Here is a 9,184-nt window from a genome sequence, read left to right on the forward strand (position 1 = left end):
CTGTACTTGCAGAGAAAAACTTGAGAAACATACCCAAGTGTATTCCGAATGGGCATAGCAGAGCAGGCTCATCAAAGGAATCCACCATGTATTTTATATCTCCATTTTAACAGGTGTGGTTGTTAGTGCTAGTTATATAGCTGCCTCCCACTGCCTCTAGGTACAGACTTGGGTCTTCTGAACACTGTACTAAATACTCATTTTTTTTTTTTTCCTTTCCAAGCCACTACAACTGGGTAAAGGGAGGCACAGCTGTGAAATGACTTCTGCCTAAGGCTTCGACTTAGTCATGGATTCCTGCTCGGAGTGAGCGGCAGGGACTCCCGCCGGGGGCGTGGCTTGTTCCTATATTGGCCCAGCGCGTGCCCGGGGGAGCTTCCCGCCCCAGCGCTCAGCGCGTCAACTCTTAAGGGGGCGATGCTTCCGCTGGCCCCACCGAAGCCTTGGGGGGCCGGGGCCTTGCACGGGGCCCAGCCGCGCGGGGGCCCTGCTGGGTGCCGCGTGTCGCACCTGCCTGCAGCCGGCTGTGTGAGCAGCTGCTCCCCTCAAGCCGACGCCTCCGGCCTCTGGCGGCGGCCCCTTTAAGGCCCCGCTTCTCCCTCGGGACGAGGGAAGGTCGCCGCCCTGCAGCGCTCTCCCCGGCGGCGGGGCCCAGCCATGCAGCGTCTCCGGGGCAGCAGGTGGCTGGTGGCCGGGGCCGCCTTGGCCGCGGGGCTGGGGCTGGGGCTGGCGGGCGGGAGGCGGCTGGGCGGCGGCCCGCCGGCGGCGGGTTTGCTGCCCCGGCTGCCCGTGGTGCCGGTGGTGGCGGCGGCGGCCGCCGACCTCTCCCCGCCGGCGCCCGGGGCCGCGGCCCGCGGCGAGCTGGCCAAGTACGGGCTGCCGGGGCTGCCGCCGCTGCGGAGCCGCGAGTCCTACGTGCTGTGCTACGACCCGCGGAGCCGCAGCGCCCTGTGGGTGCTGGAGCAGCTGCGCGGGGAGGCGCCGGGCGGCCCCGGCGACCGCGCCGCCTGCGACTTCCAGGCGGACGAGTCGGTGCACGAGTATCACCGGGCCACCAACGCCGACTACCGCGGCAGCGGCTTCGACCGCGGCCACCTGGCGGCCGCCGCCAACCACAGGGGCAGCCAGAAGGCCATGCAGGACACCTTCTACCTCAGCAACGTGGCGCCCCAGGTGAGGCGCCCCCGCCCCGGAGCCTGACAGGGAACCCGCGGGTCCCATAGCCCGTGAGGGAGCCCCCCGGGGGGCTGGCGCCGGCTAGGGAGGGGAAGCGCTCCCCGACACTGTGGCCCTCCTGGGAGTTCACGACCCCCTAAAGCCGGGAGTGCCTCAGGAAGGAATCCCGAGGTCTTCTAAAAACACTCAGTGCTGGGTTGTTTTTGTCCAGGACTCGAACCCCCGAGGGCAGGGTTCCTTGTCTGGCCGGAGAGAGACCGGCAACGCCAGCAAGGTCCGAACACAAAGCTCTTGACTGAAGAGTCCAGGACGTGCTCTTTGCTCCTCCTTTTCTTCTTCCTCTCAGGGGTCTCCAGCCCCCGCTCGGTGCTATGCCTGTTTCTGCCCCTCCTCGGCTTACCCTCGGCTTTCTGACCTATGCCCAGGACCAGTTGCAAGGCTTAAGACAGGACTTCCAGGCAGAAAAGGAAGCACTGGCTAAGCAAGTACCAGTCCTTCAGAGACTTGTCAAAATTTAACCATTTGTGCTCGGCATATGCCGTAACAACAGTGTGTCTGCCATAAGAGGATTTTAACTAACATAGGGGACGCTTTGTGGGCTGCTTTATAAATAAATCTGTAATGGGAGGGAACTGTCTATAAAAACCTATTAGTTTTACTTAGAGGCTGCTGGTTCTCTTTGGAGACGGGCTGCTCTCTATTGTTGTGTGCACTCTTCAGTCAAGAGCTTTGTGTTCGGACCTTGCTGGTGTTGCCTGTCTCTCTTCCCTTAGACAACGAACCGTGCCCTCTGGGGTTCGAGTCCTCAACGTTTTTATTTGCCTTCGTGTTTTGGGGCTTTAGGGGGTTGCTTTTCAAGCCTTTTTTCTGCAACTATGATAGCTAGAAACTTTTTTTTAAGGGAAGCTGAGATTCTTATGCAATCATATGACTCCAGGAGCTGGGGCTTTAAGGAAAAAGGGGGAAACGTGAGAGTTGGCAACACAGTCAGGTTCCTCTCCTTAGATGGGAGAGGGACACCACCAGGCTGAGTTGCTCTGCTCCTCTCCAGGGAAAGGGTGACTTCTCCCCATGCCATGTGAGCAGAAATCCCTCTCCCTGAAAGGTAAAGAGGGACACCATAACTGAAGAGGCTGGAATAGAACACAGGAGTCCACTTCACTTTTAAAATGGCTTTTTTTCTTTTTGCTAACTTCCAAAACACCATGTGAGTAAACATCCCACATTTTCACACACAGTGCTGTATAGGACTGACCTGTAACTACTAAGGTGAACAGTGACTTAAAGGTTTGACCCCAAACCCACTGAAGTCAATAGAAAGCAGTGCTGCCAACCTCAGAGCTCTAATTTTAGCCAGTTGTGTGAGGAAAAAAGCCCCCAAATTGCCATTTCAAAAGAATGCATAAAAAGGGAAGTGGGATACACCAATCTTTCTGGACAGGAGGCATAGAAATGTAGGGCTGGAAGGGACCTGGAGAGGTCCCCTAATTCCCCCATGCCCGCTATGACAAAGATGGGCAAACTATGGCTTGCGGGCCACATCTGGCCCACTGGACCATCCTGCCCGGACCTTGAGCTTCCAGCAGGGGAGGCTAGCCCCTGGTGTCCCCTCTCCCCTGCACTTATGCTGCTGTGCAGGCAGTGCTCTGGGCAGCAAGGCTGCCAGACATGCCGCTTGAGTGGCATGGTAAGGGAGCCGGGGCTGGCGGGTCCCAGGAGGCAGTCGGGGCAGGGGGGGTTGGTTAGGCATGAGAGTCCCGGGGGGGCTGTCAGGGAGTGGGGTTGTGGATAGGGGTCGGGGCAGTTAGGGGACAGGGAGCAGATGGGGTGGAGGTTCTGGGTGGGGCAGTCAGGGGACAGGGAACGGGGGGGTTGGAAAGGCATGGAAGTCCTGGGGGCCTGTCAGGGGAAAGGGAACAGGAGGGTTAGATGGGTGGGGGGATTCTTAGGGGGGCAGTCAAGAACCGGGAAGTGAGAGGGGGTGGAGGCCAGGCTGTTTGGGGAGGCACAGCCTTCTCTACCAGGCCCTCCATACAGTTTTGCAACCCCAATGTGGCCCTCGGGCCAAAAAGTTTGCCCACCCCTGCCCTATGATGAGGCAGGACCAAGTAAACCTAGACCACCAACCTTCCTTAAAAACCTCCAGTGAGGGGGATTCCACAACCTCCCTTGGAAGTCTATTCCAGAGCTTTTACTTACCCTTAGAGTTAGAAAGTTTGTCCTAATATCTAATCTAAGTCTACACTGCTTCTTGACCTACCTTCCAGGAGAGAGTGTCTGCCATATGGGAGGGAGGAAGTCTATACAGGGAGAGAGGGGTTCTCCTTCCTAGACAAGGGTGGGAAGGGGGAAGCCTAAATCCCATCCCTCCTCCCCCCAGCAGGATGGGGTATACTGTTGCAGGAGCAAGCAGAAACTAAGGTGCTGAAGTAGCGAAGCCCAGTGGAATTTGTGGGAACCCATGGTCCCTGCTGAATGGGCTTACAGGTGGTTACCCACTAACACACACTCTCAACATGAAGAAAAGGAGTACTTGTGGCACTTAGAGACTAACCAATTTATTTGAGCACAAGCTTTCGTGAGCTACAGCTCACTTCATTGGATGCATACTGTGGAAAGCATAGAAGATCTTTTATACACACAAAGCATGAAAAAATACCTCCCCCCACCCCACTCTCCTGTTGGCAATAGCTTATCTAAAGTGACCACTCTCCTTACAATGTGTATGATAATCAAGGTGGGCCATTTCCAGCACAAATCCAGGGTTTAACAAGAACGTTGGGGGGGTTAGGAAAAAACAAGGGGAAATAGGTTACCTTACATAATGACTTAGCCACTCCCAGTCTCTATTCAAGCCTAAATTAATTGTATCCAATTTGCAAATGAATTCCAATTCAACAGTTTCTCACTGGAGGCTGGATTTGAAGTTTTTTTGTTGAAGAATTGCAACTTCCATGTCTGTAATCGTGTGACCAGAGAGATTGAAGTGTTCTCCGACTGGTTTATGCATGTTATAATTCTTGACATCTGATTTGTGTCCATTTATTCTTTTACGTAGAGACTGTCCAGTTTGACCAATGTACATGGCAGAGGGGCATTGCTGGCACATGATGGCATATATCACATTGGTGGATGTGCAGATGAACGAGCCTCTGATAGTGTGGCTGATGTTATTAGGCCCTGTGATGGTGTCCCCTGAATAGATATGTGGGCACAGTTGGCAACGGGCTTTGTTGCAAGGATAGGTTCCTGGGTTAGTGGTTCTGTTGTGTGGTATGTGGTTGCTGGTGAGTATTTGCTTCAGGTTGGGGGGCTGTCTGTAGGCAAGGACTGGCCTGTCTCCCAGGATTTGTGAGAATGTTGGGTCATCCTTCAGGATAGGTTGTAGATCCTTAATAATGCGGTGGAGGGGTTTTAGTTGGGGGCTGAAGGTGACGACTAGTGGCGTTCTGTTATTTTCTATGTTAGGCCTGTCCTGTAGTAGGTGACTTCTGGGAACTCTTCTGGCTCTATCAATCTGTTAAGTTCTGAGGGGGTCTTTTTAACCTCCACTTAAGAGTACGCCTTTCTGACAACTCATGGTTCTTGTCCTCAACCCTTCTACATTCTGTAATTTTCCTATCCAACCTCTTGTTTGTCCCTCTGAAGGCCTCAGCCACTTGATCTATTTCTACCCGTAAGCTGTAGAAACTAACCTCTGTTTTTCCTCTCATAGTTTGATCTCTTTTTTTCCTTTGACCAATTCTCTATCAATATTCTGTTGAACAGAATAGAACCACAAGCATTATAGGAGATAGGATTGTCCTGCAGTATAGTACCTACCTGCTGCTACATCTTTAATGATTTGGCTAAGGGTTTCTTGTAACTGATCGAAATCTTGTCTTCCCCATTTTGACTGGTCAAACCCTTCTATCTTTCTAGTTAGATAGTTTACAGTGAAGGAAGTTACCTCAGTTTCATGTTTCAAATGAATTGGCTGACACTTGTTTAGGGACTGGAATTAACTAACAATCTCACAGTCCAAATTTCTCTCTGTGTAGGTATGTAGATGGCCACCATCAACAGAGTTACTAATGGCATGTCTAGGTGGGAAAATTTACCAGCAGAACTATACTGGTACAGCAGTTATATGGCTAGTTGTATTGGTATAACTCCCCCTGTGGACACTTATTCTCGAATAGGCGTGTCCACAGGGGACATTGTACTGGTATAGTTAGGTGTAGAGAAGCCCTGGGTGCTTCGCAATCTTTGTTATTGTCATCCCAACATTCCTGAGATTGGGAATAATACGCTTCCCTTTTTACAGATGTGGAACTGAGTTACACAGGAAGTCTGTGTCAGAATGGGGAATGGTTCTCCTGAGCCCTAGGCCAGTACAGGGGTTGAGAACTGCTGGACAAACCTGCCCCTGTAAATAGAGAGGATCACCTAAATTAACTCAAGGGCCACATGTATTTCCTACCAAACTAAGGCCCTGATCCTGCAAACACTCCCATGCGTGCATAGCTTTACTCATGGGAGTAATCACATTGAAATAAATAAGATACTTCCACATGTAAAGTTAAGCACATAAGTAAGTGTTCACAGAAGCCTGAAACTGTGTCTCTGGCCAAAGATTAATCCAAAGTGACTTCAGATATACAAAGCATTTCTGTGAGATAACTCAGGTTTATGCTTCACAAACAGTCATTCTGAAAATGATTAAAAACCATCAGATAAATAAACTACCCTATAAACAGTGTGGCTTAATAGAGCGAGCACTGGACTGGGAAGCGAGTCCAAGGCCAGATGGGACCACTATGATAATCGAGTCTGACCTCCTCTATAGATGCAAGCCAGTCTGAATTTTTCTATCTTGTTATACCTTTTGTCTGGTAGATTGAAGAGCTCGTTACCAATATTTGTTCCCCCTGTAGGTAATTATAGACTGTGATCAAGTCATCCCTGCACCTTCTCTTCAAGATAGATTCTCAGCTCCTCACCCCACTCTGGATCCTATTCCTGGCTCTGCCTCTGGCCTGCTGGCTGACTGTGACAAGTTACTTCATGGATCTCTGCCTCAGTTCCCCTATCTGTAAAATGGGGGTGATGATACTGAACACCTTTATAAAGTGCTGTGAGATCTAATAAGTGCTATATAAGAGAGCTATTATTTTATTAACTCAAGCTAGAAAAAGCTTAGGATGTGAGGTGCACAGGAAGAGAGACCAGAGCTCAGACTGACTTACATACTTGACTTTTTCCTGGCTGTATTGTGTTTGTTTTGTTTCTAGGATCCTCATTTGAACCAGAAAGCCTGGAATAACCTGGAGAAATACTGCAGGAGTTTAACGAAGTACAACAAGAATGTATATGTCTGCACTGGCCCACTCTTCCTACCCAGGTAAATACCAGAGCTGGATTGAAACTGATCTTAAAACACGCATCATACAGGGAAATTAAGATGGGCTAAGAATGTGACTTGTCTTGTCATGCTCTCAGAAATAGCAATAGATACTGTTTTAAATACTCCCACATTTTCCATGTATGCATGTAGGAATTTAGTGGGCTAGTTTGTTATGCTTGGGATTAGTTTATACATCTTTCAATTGAATAAACCCCTGAAGGGACAGATCAGATTTAAAAATAATTGAATAGAGGAACTCAGATTACCTGGGTAGGATTAAAAGGTAAATAATTTAACTCTGATTTACGTTCCATCAACGCTTTCTTTTTGCACTTAGTTTGGGAGAGTGACAGTAGCTTAGTCATCTTGCGCTGTATTTCATAGTCACCTTTACAGTCCGGCTGCCTTGTCAGATCTGGTACTAGTAGTGCCACAGGCTGCAATAAAGGACTAAATCTGTCCTAGTGTATAGTCACGTTTTCCAAATGAAGGTATAATCTTTGACTGCAATGAACCGTGTTTAGAGGCAGGAAGGGCAATCACTTGAACAGACTCAGTTAAACAAGGACCAAATTAGATATAGTGAAAAGGATGATGGGGAGTGGAGCTTGTTCGTTCCTGTTTTACCATGTTTTGTGTCTCCCAGGTTAGCTGGGGGTCTAGACCCTGCTACAGCACTTAACAACTTTAAATCAAGAACTGATGTCTTTTTCTAAAAGAGATAATCTAGCTCAACCAGAAATTATGGGCTTTATGCAGGAAACACTGGGTGAAATTCTAGTCCTGTGTCATGCAAGAGGTCAGACTACAGCAGGGGTCCCCAATGTGGTGCCTGCAGGCGCAATGGTGCCCACCGGGGCAGTTGTGTGCGCCCGCAGGACACTGCGCTGCCGAAATGCTGCTAAGAAGAATTGCCATTTCTCGGCAGCATTTCGGTGGTGGGGTGTTTGGCACCTACCACAGTCTTTTGGAAATAGGAATGTGCAATTCCCACAGAAAGGTTGGGGACCACTGGACTAGAAGATCATAAGGGCTCCTTCTGGCCTTAGTCATGCATATATTCATCTAAAGCCATGGAAGACGCAATCTGTGCCCTGAGGGGTTTGTGCACATGAGTACTAAGTAAGAGGCAGCAGTAACAGAATCTTGTTCTTTGTGTAGGATGGAGGCAGATGGGAAGATGTACATCAAGTACCAGGTGATTGGCAAGAACCATGTAGCGGTCCCCACGCACTTCTTCAAAGTACTCATCCTAGAGAAGCTCAATGGAGAGATTGAGCTGCGCTCCTATGTGATGCCCAACAGCCCCGTGGAGGAGACAATCCCACTTGAACGTTTCCTGGTTCCTATTGAGAGCATCGAGCGGGCATCGGGGCTGTTGTTTGTTCCTAACATCTTGAAAAGAACAAATCGTTTACAAGCCATCATGCCTGGACGCAATAGCTGAACTCACCCAGGGGATTGAAGACAGAACATTCTGAGGTGAAGGCATCCAATAGAAGGGACTTAACTGTAGTAATTATTTATCAGGGGTATGTATGGGCTCAGATTTATTCTCTTCCCCCCCAGCTATTTTTTTTAAAATGGTCTGGGAGCTTTTCATGGGCCTGCAATAATTAACAGGGTGGCCTGTTTCTTGAGGATGCAAATGCCAAAGATGCTGTACCCTTGGCCCTAAAAATGGCTGCTGGAACTTAATAAAAAGTCAGTGCAGTATTTTAAAGTGCTTTCCCTATCCCCTCCGCTTGGCTTAACGGGTGTATCTCTAGACCCTGACCACAAAGCCCCATCGCTATATTTACTCAGTTAAGAGGACACCAAAGGAAATGTTCTTACTGAGCTATGCTTTCAGAGTATGAGGCCCAGGGAAACCACTTGGTTCCCAGAATTAACTTAAGGCCCCCAATTCTTTACTGTTATCCCTGTGGAACAATGTATTTTGTACCATTTTCACTGAAAATCCATACTATGGATTGGTTTCTTACTAACAGCCAGTACCATGATGGTATACTGGACTCTTCCAATTATTTCTCTGTTCCTCATTGTTTTAACTTGCAGACTTAATGGATGCTGCCTGTCCTTCAATGTAAGCCGCTTTTAAGGCTCAAAATTTTAGGTATGGAGCCAACTGTCCTCAGGAAAGCTCAATGCTGTCTTAAGAGTGAGGTCATCACTTGGTGGCTAGTGTGGCATGGCAGCTTTAAAAGGACACTACACTTTCTGTAAGCAAGTTAACTTTGTAATAGCATCAGCCTCCTCCCAAAAAGATTAGGCTTGACTAAGCAGCTATAGTATTTACATCTTTTACATAAGGGAGCTAGACACTACCTGTACAGAAGAGAAAGGAAGGAGCATTTACAGTACAGTGTAATAGGTTGTATACCTCCTGTATTTGGCCCAACAGCACCAATGTTGATTGCAAGGAAGAGTTAAGTTTTAGCACTAGTGAAAGACTTACATCAATATGAGGTTCAGGAGTACAGCCATAGGGTTAGTTGTGACACTCATGTCCACTAGGAGGAAAGTCCCAGGCACTCCTTGCATTGGCTAGATCTCTAGAAACGGACATACTCACTAACAAAGGAGGTGAGTGTACCAATTGCTGTAAGTTTAAATGGTCAG

The 9,184-nt window shown here is 49.0% G+C and overlaps 1 protein-coding gene across 1 annotated transcript; it reads left to right on the forward strand.

Moving 5' to 3' along the window:
* The first annotated feature begins 387 nt into the window (after nt 1-387).
* On the forward strand, nt 388-8,285 carry ENDOG (endonuclease G). The gene is made up of 3 exons (XM_073314386.1): nt 388-1,173; nt 6,450-6,559; nt 7,724-8,285. Exons 1-3 carry the CDS (start codon nt 658-660, stop codon nt 8,007-8,009), a joined length of 912 nt encoding a protein of 303 aa, XP_073170487.1. The 5' UTR covers nt 388-657; the 3' UTR covers nt 8,010-8,285.
* Nucleotides 8,286-9,184: the final 899 nt, after the last annotated feature.

The sequence above is a fragment of the Lepidochelys kempii genome, chromosome 16, assembly GCF_965140265.1.
Source record: "Lepidochelys kempii isolate rLepKem1 chromosome 16, rLepKem1.hap2, whole genome shotgun sequence".
Classification (NCBI taxonomy): domain Eukaryota; kingdom Metazoa; phylum Chordata; order Testudines; family Cheloniidae; genus Lepidochelys; species Lepidochelys kempii.